The sequence below is a fragment of the Prinia subflava genome, chromosome 6 (assembly GCF_021018805.1).
Source record: "Prinia subflava isolate CZ2003 ecotype Zambia chromosome 6, Cam_Psub_1.2, whole genome shotgun sequence".
Classification (NCBI taxonomy): Eukaryota; Metazoa; Chordata; class Aves; order Passeriformes; family Cisticolidae; genus Prinia; species Prinia subflava.
In genome coordinates, this window is record NC_086252.1 from 24675573 (window position 1) to 24697642 (window position 22070).

The 22070-nt window shown below is 50.1% G+C and overlaps 1 protein-coding gene across 1 annotated transcript; it reads left to right on the forward strand.

Moving 5' to 3' along the window:
• The first annotated feature begins 250 nt into the window (after positions 1–250).
• IGFBP5 (insulin like growth factor binding protein 5) lies at positions 251–20124 on the forward strand. The gene is made up of 4 exons (XM_063400810.1): positions 251–1573; positions 18834–19060; positions 19225–19344; positions 19728–20124. Exons 1-4 carry the CDS (start codon positions 1243–1245, stop codon positions 19857–19859), a joined length of 810 nt encoding a protein of 269 aa, XP_063256880.1. The 5' UTR covers positions 251–1242; the 3' UTR covers positions 19860–20124.
• Positions 20125–22070: the final 1946 nt, after the last annotated feature.

Genomic DNA, 22070 nt, shown 5'->3' on the forward strand with positions numbered 1-22070 from the left:
CTTCCCCTTCCCCCTCCTCCTCCCCTTGTCTCTCCTCATAATATTATCCTTGATCACTGCCCGGGGTTTGAAGCCCAGAAGTCAGGAGCTGCGCACCCCACCCCCACGGCCCGAGCGCGCACTGATAGGGCCCTCGCTGCTGGCACCTAGTCAAGCTGAGGTGTCATTGGGATCTCAAATTGCAGCGAGGGGCTGGCAGGCAGCCAGAGGCAGTCTATTTAAAAGACAGCCTGTTCTGCAGTATTCAGTCTCTTTAGAAACTTCTCCAGGGGAAAAGTGTTGGGAGATCTACAAAGTGGATTTTTTTTTCCTCTTTTTTTCCCTTCCCCCTGATTTTTTACCGCTCCTCTGCCGACTTTGCAACAAAACACTCCAACTTTGCAGAAAACTTCTTTTTTAAAAAACTCTTTTGGTCTTTTTTCTTTTCTTTGCAAATCTTGGAAGAGGAAAGCGGGAGAGTTGAACAGAGCCGATCGAAACACAACTTTGCTTCATACCAAGCTTCCCAGCAGCTCGCTGCGTCGGGAGAGATTTTCCTCCTGCAGAAGAAGAGGGAGGGGAGGGGAGCTTTGCATCCCCTCTTCCTTCTCCTGTGTTTTCTTTCTTTTTTTTTTTTTTTTTTTCCTTCTCCTCTTGACTGCTTTGATGCATTATTAGCAGGACACTGGTTTTCAAGGAACTTTGCTCCCTTCCCAACCTGCCTCCTCCCAGCCCTTTGGGAAGTGTGTGTGTGTGCGTGAGTGAGTGTGTGAAATCGCCGTCCCACCTCCCCGAACACCCCTGCTCCCCCACGCCTCCCCCTGCAACCTGTAGGCTGTGCAACCCCTGCAGGCTTCGCTCCCTCTCCCCCCTCCTTCCCTCCCTCTTTTTTGCGCTCCCGCGGATCGCGGTGCGAATTCCCCCTTTCGAGGCGAGAAAAAGCTGAAAGGAGAAACAGGGGGGGGAGGAAGAAAAAAAAAAAGACCAAAAAAAGGAAAACTAGACGTCCCCCCTCTCCCAACGGCAAAAGAAAAGCAGGAGGGTCTCGCACCCCGAGAATAACCCCCAGACTGGGGCGCCTGCAAGCAGGGGCTGCGCTTTACTTTTTGAATTTTATTTTTTAAAATTCTTTAATTTTTAATTTTTTTTCCTTTTTTCTTTTTTTTTTTTTTTTTCTTTTTGCCCCCGAAGGGGCAAGCGGAAAGCCAGCGCCGCCCGCTCCCGGCAGCCCCCCGCGCCCCGTCCCGCAGCATCCCCGCCGCGATGCTGCTGCGGCTCCTGGTGCTGCTGGGCGCCTGCCCGGGGCTGTCGCGGTGCCTGGGCTCCTTCGTGCAGTGCGAGCCCTGCGATGCCAAGGCGCTGTCGCTCTGCCCGCCGCCGCCGCTGGGCTGCGAGCTGGTGAAGGAGCCGGGCTGCGGCTGCTGCCTCACCTGCGCCCTGCCCGCCGGGCAGCCCTGCGGCGTCTACACCGAGCGCTGCGCCCGCGGGCTGCGCTGCCTCCCGCGCCAGGGCGAGGAGAAGCCGCTGCACGCCCTGCTCCACGGCACCGCCGTCTGCCTCAGCGAGAAGAGCTACCGCGAGCAAGCCAAGGCCGGTGAGTGACCCCGATCCTCCATCCGCAGCTCTCCCGGATGCTTATCCGCCTTGCCGGCTCCTTTTCCATCTTTCCGCCTGCTTTTTCCACCCCACCGCCAGCTCCAGGCTGCGTTTTCCCTCGTTCCGGGTGCTCTTCCATGACCCTCCGCTCGCTTTTCCGTCTTTCCGGCTCTCTTTCCATCTTTCCGCTTGCTTTTCTGCTCCCTCCCACTGGCTGCTCTTCCCTGCCCCCGCCTCTGCTTTCCCATCCCGCCGGCTTCTTTTCCATCTTCCCAGGTGCTGTTCCATGTCCCCACTTGCTTTGCCGCCTTCCCGGCTACTTTTCCGTCTTTCCTCCCGGTTTTCCATCCCCACCCTTCCCCCGCCTCCCCCGCCGTGTGCTTTTTCGCCTTCCCGGCTCCTCCATTCCCCTGCACCACCACCAGCTGCTTTTCCATCTTTGTGGCTACTTTTCTGTCTTTCTGCCTGACTTTTCTCTTTCTCTCACACAATTACACACTCAGGCTGCTGTTCCATCTTTCTAGCTGTTTCCCCATTCTCTCTCCTCCCTACCCCGTCCACGAGCAACTTTTCTAAGCCCCCAGTTGCTTTTCCATTTTTTTTCTGTCTGCTTCTCCACCACCACCACTTCCCGGCTGCTCTTTCAACCCCCCTATTGCTTTTCCACCTTTCCAGCTACTTTCACATCTTTCTAGCTGTTCTTCCACCCACACCCACAGTTGCTTTTCCATCTTAGTGGGTACTTTTCCATCCCCCTAACTGTTCTTCCATGCCCCCTGCCACTTCTCCCATCCTTCTTTCCATCTGTGCTCTGGTCAAACCTCCTGTTGCATCATCTCACAGCCTCCCCCCACTCTGCCTTCCTTCATCGCCTCTTGATTGTCCCATCTCCAGTGGAAGGATTTTCTTTCCCCACTTCCCAGATGCACCCTTTTAGTCACAACTGCATCCAGTCCTTCTTCAGCTGCATCCTTTACATCTTTCCTGCATCCCTGGCCCTCTCCCTGACAACTTTCTATCACCATATCCCCCACCTTGCTCTGGGGCCTGAGCTGATCTTTGCAGATTGAAATACAGAGGAGAGCAGGGCTTCTCCTTACACCCAGCAGCCCCGTTCCCAAAGTCCTCAGCTACCCCCAGGTTTGTTGCTTTGCCTCCCAGTTCCTCCTTGGAATCACTACAGCCTGCTTTTTCTGTCTGCCAGCAGCTGGACATCTTTGTTGGGCAGTGGGCTGTAGCTCAGACATGAAGAGAGCAGGTGCATTAGGGACAGGATATGCATTTGCAAAAAATAATGGTGGTGTGGCTAATAATGGGCAAGAACAGGTTAAAAGCAAGCATGAAGGCGAGCATGGCAGCACCAGTGCAAGGCAAAGCTTCTGAAATGTTTGCACCTTGCACGTGACAAAAGCATGAAAGAAAGTGCTCCTTCATTTTGACACTCATTTCACTCCTATTTCTGGATCCTGTTGCTGCTTGAGGACAGATTCCCTATATTCCTCCCCACGGTGTGAAGGGAAGGTAGGGAGGGTGTCTGTATGTCCGAGGGACCACTTGGCAAAAAAAAATCAAACCAAAACAAAAAAAAACCCAGAAACCCTCACTTTTTCTGGTCCACGAAACAGTCATTTCTACTTGTTAGCAAGCATCTGCTTATACCCATGCAACGGGAATCCGTTTCTCCTTTCTAGCACCTAATAAATCGTGATGCTTTTATTATTTTTCCCCTTTGCTCCTTGCAGGCAGTGGTTGCGTTGCTACGCACCATCCTTCAGAGCAAAACCAAATTCTGTGTGTACTAACTTCTCCCTCCCTCAAATGACATCAGATGTCCAAACTCCCTTTAATCAGCCAGAAACAGCAAAGCTGAGCTTGGTTTTTTGAAGGGCAGCTGTAAGAGATGAGGGTTGGGAGTCGACCTGCACAGGGAGCAGAGGGTGGGCCAGAAGCCACATTCCTGCTGTGGAGCCCAGGAAGCTGGGCAGTAACCACTGTCAGCAGAGATAGGCGAAGGATCCCGGAGCGTGTCATCCTGGTGTTTATTTACTCTGCACATGTGTGTGCGTGGCCAGGGGCAGGCAGTGTAGTTGGGATGGCAAAGCCAGGCAGCTGAAACCCAGCAGGAGAGCATGGCCTATCCCTGTGCCTGTGCTCAGGGTGCCCCCTACAAACACCTGAAAAAGCTTTGGCGCTTGGCTCCCAGCATGAAGATCCTTCCGTTTCACCTGCCTCGCACTTCCCAAGGAAATGGTCCTTCAGCAGGTGCTTTGTGTGAAAACTTTAGCCAGGTCCCTTGTAATTCTGCTGCTTTTGATTTTTTTGGGATGGGGAACACCTGTTGAATGAACAAGGCGAGGGACAGGAAAGCGGTGGCAGGTTTGTCGTGCAAACCAACCCCCTGGCACTACCTGTACTTCCAGTTTGGACTCCACAATTGCCGCAGGGGCCTCTTTTCGACAGGTTTTGTTCACAGACAGCAGATGAGCCTGCATTGGAAAGGCTGCTGCAAGAAGCCACAGGAGACCAGCAGGCTCCTCTTGAGATTTATGCAATTGCAAAAAAAAGAAATAAAAAATAAATCTGGAATTCCTGAGGATGGAAGAGGGGAAAAAAAGTCACTTGGCATTTGACTGGTAGCGTGTGAGAACAAAGTATATTTTCATAGGCATGTTTCTAAGCAACAGGGCAAGAAAAGAAATGAAGTTTGACTTGAACTTTCTGGCCTCTGCCAGTTTGGCCAGCAGCACAGGGACCGTGCACTGGGGAAGCTGGCCTGGCCCTCCCATCTATCAATGACCAAAATTGGCCCTGAGCTGCAAACCGCTAAGAAAAAATCAGCACTCGGCAAAATAAACTATGTGACAGTGGTGAGGACTAGATCAAACTGTATTTCTATCTGTTTCTGCCCTCGTGCTGGCCAAGTTTAAAACTGCAGATGCTTTCCTCCTTATGGACAAGGTAGAAATGCACTGAGCAGCACTGCAAGAGCCAGTGCCTGGGAGGCCAGACTTAGCTCTCCTGTAGAGCAGATGTCTTGCCCAGGGGCAAGATGCTCTCAGGTACCATGCCTCAGTTTCCCCACATATATGCTGGGCACAGTGGTATTGAGGAATGCTAGAGGTAATGAGCAGAATGTCCTCCTGGTTTGTTCAGAGATCTGAAATGAAAGCACGAGTGGGATTAAAGAGCCTTAGTAGCACTTGTTTTAAGTAGATGGGTATGTAGGTACTGACAGGATGGTCCCTGTAGTCCTTCCTCCTGCAACAGTCAGACACTGTCCTTTTCTGAAAGACAAACATCACGTCTGCAACTGACTGTTCCTGGTAAAAAAAAACATGAATGAGTTTCATTTATGGCACAGGCTGCAGGATTCTGGGTTTTCTCTGTTTTGTTTAGGTTTCCTTTGAAATATACCACGTCTTTCCATTTTTCTCCCGTGTGCTCCTGCCAGACTTCCTCCTGCTGAGACAGCAAGGTCAGGCTGAGCACCAGGGAGTGGAGGGCACAGATTGCAGCCTGCTGCCCCAAAAAGGCTCATGGAAAAACAGAGGTTGTCAAATATTTCCTTCTCTCTCATTCCTGCTCTCTTTCTAGAAAGCGAGCAAGACTTGGCAAGTTTCCTCATGAAACCGTGAGCCAACGATAACCAGGAGGGGGAAGGGGGCGGGGGGGAGCGGGTTGCAGAATTAGCCTTAAGAAAATCATCTTTGCTGTGTCAGCTGAAAGGTGGAGGAGGAAGAATGCTGCCGAGCCCAATTTTCCTGCAGCTTGTGTTTGGTGCTATCCTTTTATTGCTCCCCAACATATTTCTCCTACTCCATTCCCCCTTGCCATGCTCACCTGCTCTACATTTGGGGATGCAGGGCTTCAGGGGTGAGTAAAGGGGATGAGGCGAGGCAGGTGGGCAGCTCCATGCCGAGGTCCGGGGTGGAGGTGAGTGTTAGGGCAGGGGTCATGGGAGCAGGGCTCTGGGGATGCGCTGGCTTGGGCACATGTCACTCCGGGAGGGAGCCGGCTGGTGCGAACCGCAGGTCCACTGAGCAAAGCAGCTCCGAGCTGTCAAGGTGAAAGCTAGTATCAACAGGCCTGCAAAACCTCAGACACAAAACAGGAAAATCTCCATTTCTCTTTTGATCTGGAGTTTCAATAACAATATATATATATAAAGAGAGAGAGAGTGAAATCCATCAGATGCCAGCAAGAGAGGAGCTGGGTTTCTGCGGTGTGTGTGTGTACGGGGGAGGACGGGATGGGGTGGTTCAAACAGGAAGGGAGGGGCCTTGGCTGGAAGGATTTTCGGCAGCCTGGTTTCTAAGGAAGGAGAGAGAATATTAAGTAGTTGATCTAAATGAAATTCCTGCCGAGTGCCAGCAGAGTTCACCGGAGAAAAGACGTGGCTCTGTGCGTGCGTGCGTGCATGAGTGATAGAGCTGGCCCCGAGCTTCCACACAGCCCTGGACCCGCTCCAGGCAGTGCAGGGAGCCCTCCAGAGCTTGCACCACCACAGCGGAGAGAGGGACTGAGCTCAAACGGGAGCCTCTGCAAACTTGAGGGCTGCTGGAGGAGGCCATTGTGCCTCCTTGTGTCATACTTCAGCAGCAGCAGCATCCTGAGCCCAGATGATCGTCGCGGCTTTGGCACGTCAGTGACATGAGCACAGTCGTGTGCGACTGGAAGCGTTTGCTTGACTGCGGGGTGTCCCCTCAGGCATGACAAAAGCGGGTAGGAAAGACAGAGTACCTTCTGTGCCAGCTTCCCAAGACATCCCCGAGTGTCTTCTGTCGCTTAGTTTGTCACACGTGTCAGGGCAGAGGGGGAGGAAGAGGAGGAGAGGCGGCGGCCGGCGCTGCCGCAGCGGAGCGCGGTGCTCTGCCTCCTCCTAACGACCGCTGCAAGCGCTGCTCGGCCCAGCGCCGCGGGGCGGGAGCAGCTGCGGGAGCCGCAGCAGCAGCAGCAGCACCAGCCTTTCCCAGAACTCTCCACGCAAACAGAACATCCTGGGAGCAGCCTGGCAAGGGTGGCGGGAACCTCAGCGCCTCCGGGGCTTGCCGTCCTCCTCTCAGCTGGGTGAGCTGCTAAGAACAGTTGTAGCTCGTTTCCCTGTGCTAACTCACAGGGCAGACAAAAGCGCCCGTGGCACAGCAAATCCTGCTTTCCCCCCCTCCTTTTTTTTTTCTCTTTTTTTTTAACCCAAGCACTTACTAGAGACCATACATAAGTGGAGAATTTGGCTGGAACACACCTGCCTTGCGATGTGGGCTGCAGAGCAGCAGGATTAATATGCACAGGGAAGATACGCGTGTGAGCGTATGCACACGTACCCGTGTTCACATGCCCACACACGCCTGCATAAACATTTAATGTGTGCAAGCACACACACGGAGCATTCTTGTCTTTGGAGGCTCAATGGTTTCCAGGCAGCACACACAAACCTGTCTTAGATGCAGGAGTTCTGGTTATGGCTGGCACATCGTATTTTGCCATGAAGATCAGATACTGGTGCATAGATCAGCCCACCCTGTCCTCCCACTGAGGGCTCAGAAATGAGATGCACCAGGTGAGCATATCAAACAATGGGAGGTGAGCAAGGAGATAGATGCAAGATCTATCCTCCTCTCAGCCAGCTGTGTGGATCCAAATTCACCCCCTCTGCTTAGAGGTGGTTTGTGTTTTCTGGATAGACTAAGATAATACACTGAGAGATTTCTTGAGGGCAAATTTTCCCATGTCAAACAAGCAAATTCTCCACAGTGAAGGTGTGAAGTTGTGACTTGCAAAGGACAGCCATTCCACCTCCCAGGGCAGTGGTTCCTGCTGTTGTAGTAGGAGATGATGCCCGGGGAACTGAGGTCTCCATGCCCAGGCAGCAACAACTGACCTTCAGGAAGGTGTGAAAGAAGAACTGAATTGGGAAAAGAAGGCCCATTTGCTGAAATGTAGCAGCTGAGGGCAGGAGAAACAGCCTCCAGCACTGAGCAGAGGAAGCTACAGCACCCAAAGACATGATGTATGCAGAGGTCAGAGATGATCGAAAAGTCATCTTTGGTGTGTGTGAACTCACTGGCAGCCAGCCCAATAATCACCTAGTCATTTATAAGGAGGGTTTTTTTACAGGAAAAAAAGTAGATGTTATCTATTTTATCATCAGGAGAGGAATAGCCAAAAGTATGAGGAAGCTGTCCTGCTGAGAAGGAGAGGGATACCTGACTCCCCCATGCTGGAATCCCCTAAGACCTGGCCCACTGGGTCCAGTGAGGGCGAGCCTCCACACTGGGTTTCCCCAGGGTGATACATAGGGCAAGGACATGGAGTGGAGCAGCAGTTGTGCCAGCACTCCTGGATCCTGGGGCTGCCCATTTAAGATCACTGAGCATGGTTCATGATTCCCGCCTCAGGTCATCCTGGAAGGGTCTGGTGACATCCCCCATCCCCTCACCACTCAACCCCCACAGGAGGCTTCCTTCAGCTGTGTAGCCAAGGCAACTCTCAGCAAGATGTTGTTTTTGAGGTGGCTCTTTGATGCTAGTGATCTGAGAGGACCCCTTAGTGTTTGTCTCAATCCACTGCTTGAAGTCAATCCCAGCAGGAGCCAGCCAGCATATTGTATTTGCAGAAATTTGGGACTCTCGGTGATTTGACTTGAGCAAATTTGCTCTCAAGGAATCCATTTCTCAGCATGTTTGGTAAGTATTCTGTCTATGATGTTTCCAGGACAAATGTGAGAGAGAGACTCTGGTCAACAGATTAACTTTGAGGAGGCATATTAAATTTGTGCTTGTGAAGTGAGTGGGCATTTCTTGTGTGTGTGTGCACAAGGCCTTGCTCTCACTGTTGCCCTTATTCTCCAGACCCCTCTGATATTCCCATCATTTTTCATTGGGACTCCATGCCGGTGGTACAGTCTCTTCCATGCAGAATGGGGGAATGGGGGGGGGGGGGGGGGGTCAGTATCTCTCACAGCAAACTGGCACACAGTTCCCTGTTATCCTGGCAGGCCTTGATCCTGCAGGATGCTGAGCACCTTTCCTCGAGGGCCAGAGAATCAAAGGCTTTTGGGCAGCTCTCCCCTCAATGGGAACCAGCTGCCTCAGTCCTCGAAGGACTGTGGGGCCAAAGCAAAGGCTGTTGGCTCTGGCAGAGTTGGAGAGCTCTTTGCAGCTTTGAGCCTCGAGGGCTGTTGTTGCAGTTTGGTTTGTTTGCTTGTTGGATGGACACAGCTGGCTTGATGATGGAGATAATTGTTATGTTGATGGAGATGGCTTGTCTGGTTGCTATTTAAGGGCAAGCAAGTAATCCTGACAGATACTTAGAGAAATGGTTGCTTAGCTAAACAGAAGAAGGAGTGTTTCTTAAAGGTAACTTTGGGGGCAAAGTTGGCCGATATTCATAATTCTTTTTTGTAGAAAAACAGTGGAAATACTTTTTTCCAAATACAGATGAGATTCATCAGAGGACAATTAAATCAACAGAGCCATTTATTATTCACGCTTAAGAAATCATATGTTATGTGTTAGACTAATGATGAAAATCTGTAATTAAATAAGCCAGTGAAAACTATAGAACCTGGCTTTCACTTCCTAATTTAAAGGAGATGCTGGAAAAAAAGAAAAGTTTTACTAGGGAAGAATTGCATGTCTTACACCTGTCCAGCAGTCAATTATGCTGTCTCCATAGCTACATATATGTCTTAAGATATTTTATCTAAATACAAAGTGACATACAGTCATTGCTCTTACTTGTGCATCCTTCTTTCCTGATGAAATACTAGTTGTGGGTGAAATTTTACTGCATCATTTCATAACCATGTCAGTGGCCAGTTACTTGGTTTTGTAAAAGCAGCAGTGCCTTGAGGTTGCAGGAGAAGCAACAAAGTGCAACAAGGATTTTATCATTCCAGAAAGGCTCCAGACCTGTGGCAAGGGGTGATTGGCTGTCTTTCATGGAATTTCAGACCCCAAAATGGAGGTCTTTACCTTTTTCAAGAGACCCATGGTGATTTTTTTTTACATTCAAAAGCATCTTTGCATTTTGTTGGGCCAAAAGAAATTGCTAATGTATGCAGTGGTATAGGGTGGAAAATGGCTAAGAGAGGCAAGAGTCAGCCTTTAGGATCAAGCTTGGGCAAATTTCTCCTTATCAGTACTGTCCAAGTGTGAATGTCAAGCTTCTGGTATTTTTTGGTGATCCTGCTTAGGTGGACTGAGAGATTGAGTAATATCCAGGCCTACTGCAGGCAAAGGCTTCTGAGAGAAGGAGCCATTAAGAAAGGAGTCCTGAGGGCAGAGGCTGGAAATTTCATCCCTCAGAGGTGGTAATAGTCAGGATGGATGGTACATGTGATGATGTGTCATCTGGTGCTGACACAGCGATGAGCAATTGATGATCTCACACAGCTTTTCCATCTGGTTTAAGGCAAAACTGAAAGTGAGGCTGAAGGCCTAGAAGTTAATCCAGGCTAGGCTAGAGTTTGCAAACACATCTGCACGTCTGAAATACTCTTGGTTTTGTAACGGTTCTTGCATCTCCACCCTCCAACTTGATGGGCCTTTTCCTGTCTCTTTGTGGTGAGCAAGGGGTTTGGCTTTTTTGGCTCTTCCAGTTTCTGACTGCTGTTGAGGCCAACAGAGACCCTCAATAACCATCTGTAGGAACAGATCTCTTGGGGTGGAGACCACCAGCTTCCAGCAGGAGCAACATTTCCCAGGGTCATTTCCAGTAGGACAGTTGTTAAAACTTCTGCTCTACATGAAACAAAATCAGATTCAAAACTATCCAAAAGGTAAAAGCCACCTTCATCTGTAAGCAGGCTAGAGAGCTTAGCATAACCTATAGCAACTGCATTTTTCATAGGACATCCTTTCCTCAGGATCCTCTCCTTTAATACAGGATTTTCCTCTTAATTTTGTATTGTTCCTAAGGTAAAAAGCTACAATATCTACACTGACATCCCAGCTCTTGAGAGCCATCAGCAGCACTCTTTTGGTTATGGATCAGCTTCTAAGGACTTTTTAGCACCTGACTCTGCTATGATTTGTAATACTTGTGTTTCAGAAACTAAAATAGCATCAGCATCCTGGCAGCACCTGCTTTTAAGTCCAGGTTTCTTCATGTCTCATGTATATTGATACCACTCTTCATCTGAGTTTTAAAAACAAGCCCCATGTAGTCCATGAGGGCAAATTACTCCTTCTCCCTAGTTACGCTTCCTCCACTGCTGATTCTGAGCTACCTGCATCCAAAAAGTCCCCCTGCCTGTTTCTTTTTCATGCAATAATGACACTTGATGGACGCTTTTAGGGTTCCAACCCATCACACCTCCTTCATTTCTGCGGGCACAGGAAGATTTTTTCCAAGTTATCTCTGGTGGCTAGATGATCAAACAACCTTTTTTTTTCATTCAGAAAACCCTAAAGCATGTGTTTTCTTTTATTCACAAATACACTCCATGGAGAACTCCTGGTAAACAATTCAATGATCCTTCTCAGGAGCCAGTCCAGATTTTCCTCACCCTTACTGTTAGTTAGGCAGAGACTGTCATGCAGTCTTCTCTGAGTTTTCCTTTTTTAATCTTTTCTCCTCTTAGTTTCTTGGCAGCTTGGTATGGGTTTTACCTCCTTTATTGCAACCAATGAAATCTGCCACTAGGGTGGATTTATTGGAAAAGATGTGAGACTAAGAAAGGCTGAATTACCTCATCCTTTCCAGGAAGGAAGAATATGCCTTGGTCACTCTGATATTGAAAGATGATTTATTTAGATTTCTGTAGGTCATAATTCAGCTCTCAGCTTCTTCTGCAGTTTCAGCATATGGAATGGGGAACATCTGCAGTCTCCAGATGATGTGAAGGAAGCAAGTTTTATCTTCCTATCATCAGTGCATCAGCAACAGGAGCTTCTTGATATAAATCTAGTTCTGCAATACTTCCTTCCCCTCCACTTGCCAGTTCAGTTCTCTGGAAGATAACTTTGTTCAGGAAATGTCAGGCTGATACAAGCAGCTATCTAGCAACAGAGTGCCTGCAATTTTGCCAGATAGTGCACATCAGCATGATTTAATTGAAATGGATGGACCTTTGCTCATTATCTTACCAGAGGGTGAAACTCTGGAAATTTCCCCGATTCTTTCATTGGTTAGACATTTTGGGTTCTCTCTTGGACGGAAATCACTGTCATGAGAACCCAGTCTCTGGCTATGCTGCCTCTAGACTCAGACTCTCACCTCGTCTTGGTGTGTCTTACATGTGCATTGCAAACTCCTAACTTGCGTGGAGAACTGAATGTAAACAGATTTGGGAAGTCCTTGGAAAGAGACAAAGACAACACCTCCTGTTCAGCACAGTCTTTCAAAGGCAGCACCAGTCTAGCCCACCTGCTGGCACCTGCTGGTGCCCAAGCTTGGCTCTTCCAGCACAGCACGGGTGCCTGGAGACTGCTGAACTAACAGCTAGCAATGTGTAGGGAAGGAGCTTCCATCATGAAGCTCCCCATATCCAAACCTGCATTTCTCCTTGCTCTACAGAGTTGCTCTCAGGGAGTTTTATTTTGTGACTGCAGTAAGGAAGGGCAATTCAGGAAAGTACCATCTGGCACATAGCAACACAGATTCTTCCTTAAGCTTCCAGTTCCCATAGCTGTACCTCTCCCACCTCTGGCACTGCAAAGTCGTGCTGACCCAGAGATCCACTCCTACAGATAGGTCCTGCACTTTCAGAGCAGACCAAAACATAAGCTGGTTCCCTTGAGAGTTCCTTTCCCACATGCTGAGCTGCATTTCTCCCCCATCCAGCTCTGTATGAGGACACCGAGGTCATCAGGATGATGATCTGCCTTTCCCATGAATCCTGTGTGAACCTGGGGGCAGCCCAAGCACCTGATATTCACGCTCTGCAAGTGAGCCCTGGCTGATACAGCAGAATCTGCATCCGCAGGTTTCTGCTGAGGAGACATTAATCACCTGAGAAAGAGCTGGTCTTCCAGGCTACTTCAGCAAAGCCCAAACAGTAACTTAAAAAGGCCACAGAATAGCACATCCCTCTGCCATCAGTGCTTGTTCTCTGAAGCTCTTCAGATATTCCTGAGCTGTTCCCAAGCATCCCTCTGGCTCTTGGTTTAATAAAATGGAGATAAGTCCTAGTCTTCCAAGCCAACTCTCTGGGTGCTTTTCCATCTCTTCTCTGAGTTTGGCCTTCCTGATCAATATCCCTCCCTTAAAAAAGGTGTCTCAGTGGAACAAGGAAGTGAGGTCTCGTCAACTTCCATCATGTTATCACAGGGATATAAGATACTGGAATACCCTGGAGCCCCTCTTCCAAAGGCTTGTGTGGCTTTTGAGCCATGGACTGATTGGATTCTGATCATCTGTCTTTGGTAGGTCACTGGGTGTGGTGGGGCAGAGTGGGTGTTTCTGGGAGCACTTCACAGTGCTTTGGCTGCTGAAGACTTCCTTCCACACTCTGCAAATCACAAGTGTTTTGCTGCCTTTGGCAGCTGTTAAAGTTCCTAATTGCCAGGGAAGGAAATAGGGTCTGTGTTTTCTTATTACTGCTCCTGTGTCTGCAAAACAGCTTGGCCTATGGGAACTACATCACAGATTGCAAGGGCGCTAAGACTGAAGAGGTGGTGGGAGTTACCTTTCTTAACTTCAAACCTTTGGAAGCCTAAGTGTGATCATTGGAGTCACAGGAGAAAAGACTGGACTTTTGTTTCACCCAAAAATCATCACCCAAGCCAAATGATGGGGCTGGTCACAATTTGGAGGGTGCAGCATCTCTACAATGGAGTTTGGCCATCCAGAACACCTCAGTGTTAGCATTCGGGTGTTATGTGACATAGATTTAAGTGTCTGTTGCACGTTGCTGAGACCTGTGGGAGGTGGGGTGGCAGTCCCAGCAGGGCTGCTGTTATTCTGTCCTTCTTGATGTGTAGTGTCTCCTCTGAGCCTCTCATCACCTGCAAGCATTACCAGCATGCTCCCTTGCCAGTCCCTACCAGACAGACTGCACCGGCTTGGTGCCAGGACCCCACCAAAGCACAAAAGTTCATTCAAAGTCCAAGGCACATTGCAGCTGGCTCTCCGGCAGACAACACCCAGGGCTAGTGGAGGGACTGGCTGGAGCCTCCATGCTCAGCCCTGGCTGCGCTGCCTCCAGTGGGTGCCAGATGGCCTCGGGCTGGGCGGCTGCCTGAGCTCACTGCCTGACCTCAGCAGGGCGGTGGTCTCAGCAGTGACCCCAGCCCAGGCACAGCGCCTGGGCCGCTGCACTGACCACCCCAGCAGGGCTGGGGGCCGGTCACCGCAGTGCTGGGGGCTGTGCCTGGCACAGGAATGTAAGCGAGCTGTTCTTCCTTAGGAGGGTGAAAGCTCCTGGGCTTCTGCCTGGGCTGAGTCTGGTGGCCTCTGGGGAGCTCAGGAATGCTTTTGCTCACTTGTACTCTCCAGCTGAGATGACTCTCCTCTCTTTGCATCCCTTCTCCGCCTGCATTATCCCGTTCCCTGCCTGCATCTTGAGAGTGCAAACATAGTGGCTGTCTCTGTGTGCTGACCAGGAAGGAGGAATTTTTATTTTCCCATCATGGCCACAGGTACAGGTCCAGGTCAGGAAGGAATTTGCCTGCCCATTCCAGGAAATTTTGGTGTAGGTCAAGCATGTCCTCTCCTCTGGAGTGGCAACAAATGGGAAGGGCAGCTGAGGAAAATACTCAGGGTTTTTACTAGCTAGGTACCTAAAAACGGAATTCCTGTATAAGCCCCTTATGCAATGAGCACCTCTGAACAGTGATGGCTGAGTTTGGGGCCAAGGAAGGACTGGGCAAATTCTCAAAGTCTCCACGGGTATTGTGTTGTTCCTGTGCTAGAGGTTTAACTGAGATCCTCATTAAGTCTTTCTCCAACACCTTCCTGCTTAAGTGGTGTATTATGTTAGTGCTTATGCTGTAAATAGTAATGATCATGATAATAATCAAGAGGGCTGTTTAGCAGGCTTGCACTGTGGTTGTGCATGTACTTCTTAGGTGCATGTGGCTTTTGGGGGTGGTGCTGAATAGGACAGCAAGTCTTCTAGGAGTGGGCTGTGGCTGTAATGAGCATGGTTCATTAGGAGCAGTGGTCAATAGATCCTTTCTGGCAGAAACCAATGAAAATGTGTTACAAAAATTCAAGCCTCCCAGCCATTTGGAAAAAGTTTCGGGCTCCACTCTGTAATGTCAGCAGGCAGGGATGCCGTGTTCCCACACACTCTGCTCCCCCATGTGAGTGCACCTACCACCTTTTTAGGAGCACAGTGGGTCCAAAGCATCTGAAGCCCAGGAGCACCAGGCTGAGTTTTGATGTGGGGCAGGATGATGTGTAGTCTGCTCTGGGTGGTATCTCTTAAGAAAAGCAGGCAGCCAGGCAGGAGCAATTTGTGTCTTCGCAGAAACGGTGCCTGGTATTTTGCTACTCCCCTTCCCTTCTGCAGGGAATGGTTGGGAATGGTTCCTGTTAGGGAGCTTCCTCTGGCTAGCCTGGAGTGGGGAGAAGACACTATGCCTCAGCCCAGGGCATAGGACAGCCCATGCTCTGCTGTGGGTATTTTCTGCCTCCCAGGGCTCATGGATTAAGACATGGACAGCACAGTCCTTTTGGCCTGGACTGGATCAAGAGCCTTTCCAGATGCTTGCCCCTCTTTCCCTGGGCAATAGTGGATCAGACTAGACATGAAGCCGTGGGGAGGCTCTGAGTTGAGTTCAGTCTCCTGCCTTGGCTGTAGGGTCAACATCTCTTTGAAGTGGCTACAGCCCACATGCCACCTCCAAGCTAGCCAGGCATCCTCAGCTTGGCTAGCAGTGTCATTCTTTTGTGTCATTTTCTGTGCCAGTAAGCTTGGGACTTCTACTAGGAGGTGATTCCCTCCTGACTTGTGGAGAGAAGGAATGGAGCTGTGCAAGCCACCCACGTCCTGCTTCCCACTGTCCCTCATCTGGGGGCATGGTGACTAGGATCTTCCTGCCCATGCCCTAAGCCCACAGGGATGGCAGTGGGCTTTTCCCATGCCTTGTGCCCCCAGAGAGACAGCTCTGCCTCTGCAGGTGGCTGCCAGGCTGGCAGGCAGATGGGAGTAGGTGGGAAGGGGCTGTGTGGCAGGCCAGAACCTGACAGTGAGGGAGGAGGAACTCCAGCCTGAATTCCCTCCTGAGTCTCTGACACAAGTAGGACTCATCTGGGGAAACTGGGTGTTGCTCCAGCCAGCATCTCCTCAGGCATGGAGGCACCAAAGGCACTCAGGCAGCAGTGCCAAATGCTGCCTGCCATGAGCCAACCTGAGGGCAGACAGAGATTAATGAATGAGCTGGTGGGTGAGCATGGGCAGGTGGGTGCAGGAGCTCTGGAGATGCTGATGTGACTGTCTGGTCTGGTGGCAGTGGGCAGCTGTAGGTTGAGGTGGATGGGCCAGCCAGGAAGAGAAGGGAGGGGCTGCATGGGTGCTGCATGTCTGCCTTTCCTTCTCCTCTTGGCACTGGGAAGGCCCCTTACAAGCTGCCTAGAGCTTGTCAGCTGTTTTGTCAGAGACTTTTGCCCTTTAGTTCATCAAAATTGGCTTGTTAGAAGAAGAGGTTATGTCAGCCTTGTTGTTGAAGGAAATTTGGCTATAAAATGCATATAAAAAGAGGATGGAGGAGAGGGATCTCTTCAAGGCATCTGTGGAGATAACTCTTTATATCACTGAGATATAAAGACCCAAACTAGACACCACTGCTGAGTCACACATGATAGAGTCCCATCATATAATCCCTTGTTGTGTGACATCCCAAGTGTCTATTCCCACTTGAAGGGGAACACATGCATGCCAGGGAGAGTGAAGGAGGTCAGTTCCAGGTCCTTTTTCAGCCCTGTAGAAAGCATCGGACTCAGGTTGGGATCTGGACAGCTTTCAGTGCACATCAGTTGTCTACAAGAGCACAGGGCTCCTGTGGGTCCCATCTATCATTGCCGAAAGGGCTCCACGTTAGTCCCCAGCTCACTCTGGCTTGCTGGCAGCTTGCAGGGAGAGGAGGGATAAGGTGCTTGCAAGAGGGTAAAGCTGCTGACTGCGTGAGCAGTCTGAGCTGCTGCAAATGCCCACTGCATGGTGAGTCCTGGGGACTGGACACTGTACTTTATGACTGAATCCTCACTGCCTTGTATCTTTATTTGCTATTTATTTTTATTTGTTAGGATTGCCCTAAGATGCTGTGCCACACATATTTGTTGTTGCGGAGGTAATGAGCTGTGCCAGCACCAATGTGAAACTTCTCTCCCCTCACTACTGTAGGGCAGCCCAGGGAGATACTCTGGCAGCGCCTTCTCCAGCCCTTGACATGGGTGCCAGAGGGGATTCCGGGACAGAATTCTTATGGCAGCATGTTTCACTGCCATAAGAAGGGCTTAATCACTGCAGATGCCTCTGTTCTTCTTTTGGACCTTGAGCTGCCAGAATATCTTTTGAGGCAAGGATACACTTCAGCTGTACCTTGTATGGTTTCATTCTCTGGGGAGTAATTCCCAGTTTACTCAATTTCTTCTCTATCCCCTGTCCATCATCCTCTTACAATAGAGGAGCCCTGATCTGTGCAGACAGTTGAGTCCTGCAGCAAGGAATAAAACCCTAAGCGTATGACCATCATGGGGCAAAATGGCAAAATGATCCCATCCTGGGATGGATGAGTCTTGGGGGTGGTGCAGGGAGTTGTTTATGTTGCTCTTGGCAGTTAGGAGCGTGTAGAGTTGCTTATCCAGTGCTGTTCTTGTGGAAACAGAAAAAACAAAGGGCCACTTCAATAAATAAGTGGCCATGAGAAACTTTAAATTTTTTGCTGGGAGCGTGCAAGGTCACCTTGGCAAGGAGGAATAGGGGACTTGTATCTGTGGTTGGCCTGGGCACCCAGTGACGAGCCTATCCACTTGGTCACCTCCAAACCCCCCAGCTGAGGTGTGTGTGACAATCTGGCGTTGCCATCTGCCACTGAGCATCTCATCTGTCCCCCCTGCTGGGCATCCTCAGGTATCCCTGGGCAGCAGTGGCATCCTCTTCACCTTTCTCCCTCCTGATGCTGCATCTGGGCTCCAGGAAGCAGTTGGTCTGCAGAAAGAATCCTGTTTGCCTTGTTGGGGGCGTATATCTGCTTTTATTTTAATCCTGAGCCTTTTCCCCTTCTGTAGGAGGGGGTGAGCTGGGTTCACTGGCATAGAAATTGAAAGAGATGGTGTTCAGGGACAGATTTGAGCTACTCTGATGCTTTCCTTCTGTTGCAGTGAGTTTCCTCATGGTCACTTGCTGGTTCCAGCATGGAGTTGTCATCAGCACTGGATGGCTGGGGACCCAGGGTTCAGGAGACTGAGAACCTCAGAGCTATGAACTGTATTCAAATTTAGTCAAGAAATAGCTAAATGTCACAAGTCATCTAAGTTTAGACTGTCACCAGCTTGCTCCTATATATAACTGCTCAGGGCTCCTGACTGCATCCTACCAGCAGAGGTTATGCTGGGGGGCCTACAGGAAGATGGGTGCCATGGACAGAACCTAAGCATGGTCCCCCTTTGCTGTCAGTACCATCAGTGGCAGTCAGGCAGGGTTACTTGGCAGTGTCACCCTTGGCTTTGCTGGCTACTTGGTGTGTGCCAGCAGATGGGAGCTGGTTTGATCCCATGAGGGGGGATGCAAGCTGAGGCCGCTGGAGATCCCAGCACTTGTCAGCCACATCTTTGGTATGACTGCTGAAGTGCCTGCCCAGCCACATGGTGGCTGTACTGTGTGATTGACCTCGGCTTTGGTATTGTCTCATCTTCAACCATTCCTGGCTTGTGCTCTCGTGTTCTCAAGACAGGGTGAAGTATGAATTTGTCACTTAATCTTCTCAGCATGGATAAACAGGAGCTTCTCTGCCTTATTTATATGTCACCTGGCCCTTCCTGGAGGCAGAATGACCCTCACGCTGGTCTTTTTCCATAAAAACAATGATGGCCCTTGTATGTAGAAATGCATCCTAGACCTCTGACTCCTCCAATGCCCTCTAGACGCCTTCCTGTCCCAAGCTCAGAGGTCACACATAAACCTTGTGAAGTCCCACACAGTGGGATAAAGCCAGGGCTGTAGGTAGCAGCTTGGAAAGGGATTCCTTTGGTTGTTTTCATCCTGTCTGGTGCAAAGATCTCCTCTGGGGTTAGGCAGGAGGCTCTCTCTGCAAAAGCAAGCTCCGCTCGTCTCATGGAGACATGACAGTTTGGTACCCCTTCCCTTGCAGAACGGGAGTCCCGGGAGCATGAGGAGCCAACCACATCAGAGATGACAGAGGAGACCTACCCACCCAAGGCCTTCCGGCCCAAGCACGGGCGCCTCTCGGAGCTCAAGGCTGAAGCCCTGAAGAAGGACCGCCGGAAGAAGATGACCCTGGCCAAGTTCGTGGGCATAGCTGAGAACACAGCTCACCCTCGTGTCGTCATCCCCGAGCTCCGTCAGGAGTTTGAGCTGGTGGGTGCCTTCACCTTCCCTCCATGAGGCTCCCATGGGAAGGTGACTGCAGGAAAGCTTTTACCCCTGGGAAATGGGTACTAGTAGGGGGGGATCTGGGGATTTTGCAGCTGGAAGGTTCTGTGAGGTGCTCTCCTTCTCACATTTGATCTTCCTGTGTGCAGGGCCCGTGCCGCAGGCAAATGGAGGCATCCCTGCAGGAGCTGAAGAGTAGCCAGCGGATGGTCCCCCGCGCTGTCCACCTCCCCAACTGCGACCGCAAGGGCTTCTACAAGAGGAAGCAGGTAAGATGTTCCCCACCCAGGAGGGTTTTTCTCTGCCACTGCCCTGGGTGGGAAGGATGGAAGTTTTTCCTTTGCTGGGTTAGTTGGGGTGCTGCTGCAAGCATCTCCAGACACATGTGATGGGTGGCCTTGCTGATGGCTCCAAGTGCCATCTGGCCTGAAGCAAGCATCCTGAAGGAGCTGGTGAGGGAGGGGGAAAAGTCTGATAATCCTGGGCTGGGGTAGCAGCAGGGATAGGAATGTGCTGAAAGCAGAGAGCAGGAGCCAGATCCTGCCATGGGGGTTGCATCAGCGGTGTGAGAGGGGCGAGGCCTGATCCGCAGGGAGGGAGCCACACTGTCTGGTGGCCAGCTCCTGATCTCTGCCCTTGGATGTCTCCCCAGTGCAAGCCCTCCCGGGGCCGGAAGCGTGGGTTGTGTTGGTGTGTGGACAAGTATGGGATGAAGCTGCCGGGGACTGACTTCATGAGCGGAGACCTGCAGTGCCACACGTTCGACAGCAGCAATGTGGAGTGAAGCCGCATCCCCTCCCTCCACCCCATCACTATCTACCCAGATTCCCACCCTCCCCTCCGCACCTCCCCGCACCCCGGGACTCCGATTCCTTTCATCTCATGTAAGACGAAAAAAGAAAGGAAAAGAAACAAGAGAAAGGAAGGATAACGAAAAAAAAACAGAGAGGGAAAGAAAGAAAGGAGAGAAGTAAGGAAAGGAAAAGTAAAAAGAGAGAAAAGAAAGAAAAAAAAGAGAAAAGGAAAAAAAGAAAATTAAAAAAGAGAAGGAGAAAAGAAAAGAAAAGAAAAGAAAAGAAAAGAAAAGAAAAGAAAAGAAAAGAAAAGAAAAGAAAAGAAAAGAAAAGAAAAGAAAAGAAAAGAAAAGAAAAGAAAAGAAAAGAAAAGAAAAGAAAAGAAAAGAAAAGAAAAGAAAAGAAAAGAAAAGAAAAGAGAAAAGAAAAGAAAGGAAAAAAAGAGAAGAGAGAAAAATAAACCCTGAAGAAACTGAGGACTCGGAATCTACAACAGTCTTTTGACAACAAGGACTCAGCAAGGAAAGGATAGTGCCAGAGACAAACCAGCCATGGCCGCTCTGCCGTCCTGCACCTCTCCCCAGTGCTGCCTGCATCCCTCTGCCACAAGCAGAGGTCACCCTGATGTAGGAAGCTCTCCAAGTTGGTGATTTTCCAGTACGGGTTTTGGGCAGGTTCATTTTTATTTTTATTTTTGTGTTAGCTAGTTGATTTCTGAAGGGTCTTGAGAGAAAATCTTGTGGCCACCAGCATTCCCTTTGCAGTCCTCCCGAGTGTCCTCCCCATGTTGCTGGGACTCACTTGAGTTGATTTCCATCTCAAATGACTGCCCTCAATCCAGGCAGATTTCAGCAAGGGAGGAGATGTGGGACTGTTTGCTTTGTGTTTGGAGATTAAGCTGGGGAGGGAAACACAGATCCTGCAACAGCACAAATACCCCCAGAAAGTATCTGGACTTCAAAAAAAAAAAAACAAAAACTACAAAAGGAAATACAGTCTTCCCTGTCCAGTTCATCTTGATTGGAAGGTCAGAAATTTTCTTGGACAAGCAGGATTCTGACCTTTGTCCGTCCAGGTGTGAAAGTGTTTGTCACCTGCGTGCACGTGTGTGTGCATTGACGTGGCTTTCCCTCATTGCAACACTTCACCTTGAAATCTGGAGATTTCTATGTAATATGCAGTTGGGGGATATTCTGCCCCTCCCAAAAACAAATAATAACCTTCTGGATTAAGCACAGAAGCAGAGTTATGGAGGAGCATCAGTGCCTGTGGAATCAAGGCCTCATCAACACTGAGGACTGCATCACTGTTCAGACTGAAGTATCTCCACATGGGGACAGGGGAATCAGGGCCAAAACTCTTCACCACCCTTTGCCACCACAAAGACAACCAACTATGGAGATTTTTTTTTTTTTCACAGCCAAAAATGTGGCTTGCTCCAGGGGAAAAAAACCCCAAACCTCCACTTCATTTCATCGTGGTTTTTTGTTAAGGCTGGTTTATAGCTTTCCCTGTGGGTAGGAAAACGCCAGTCTCCATCCTTTTGCATTGAGGATACTGCAAATGTTGCCACGGCTGATTCCCACCACCCTGCAGTAAGATCCTGTGATGGGCCCTTGCCTTTAACCTGGGACCCAGCTCCCTGTTGAATGACAGCAGCCACCGTACCATGGAGACCCACTGCCTTGGGCATGCTGGGACAGCCCTCAGCTGCCTTCCTGACTCATTTGTTGTTTTTAACATTTGCCTTTGATTTTGGGACTCTTGCCTCTTCCTTATCCATGACAAGGGTCTCCATGATGTTGGTGCTGGGAGGAGATCCTGCAGTGAACGGAAGGAAAGAAAGGAAAGGGAGCTGTGGGGTCTGGGTGCTGTAGTGGGGAAACACACCCACTGCAAACCACATCCTACTGCTACAGCTGGAGCTGGCAGCCAGCACTGGCCAAAGGACACAGCTGATCTCAGGTGGAAGGTTCCTGAACCCCCAAATCCCTTTGAGCTTCTTGGACCTGGGCAGAGAAAAATGGAGGTCCACAGCACCACTGGGGCCCCAGCAGTGGGGATGGGACAAGGGGGATTCAACACTAAGGGGTTCTGGTGAAGGCTTCTTGCCATCACAGGTTGGGAGCCCTCACAGCCTCCCATGAGATGCCATTACTCCCCTAAGCACCCCGTGGGCCCCCCACCAGGATGTTACCCTG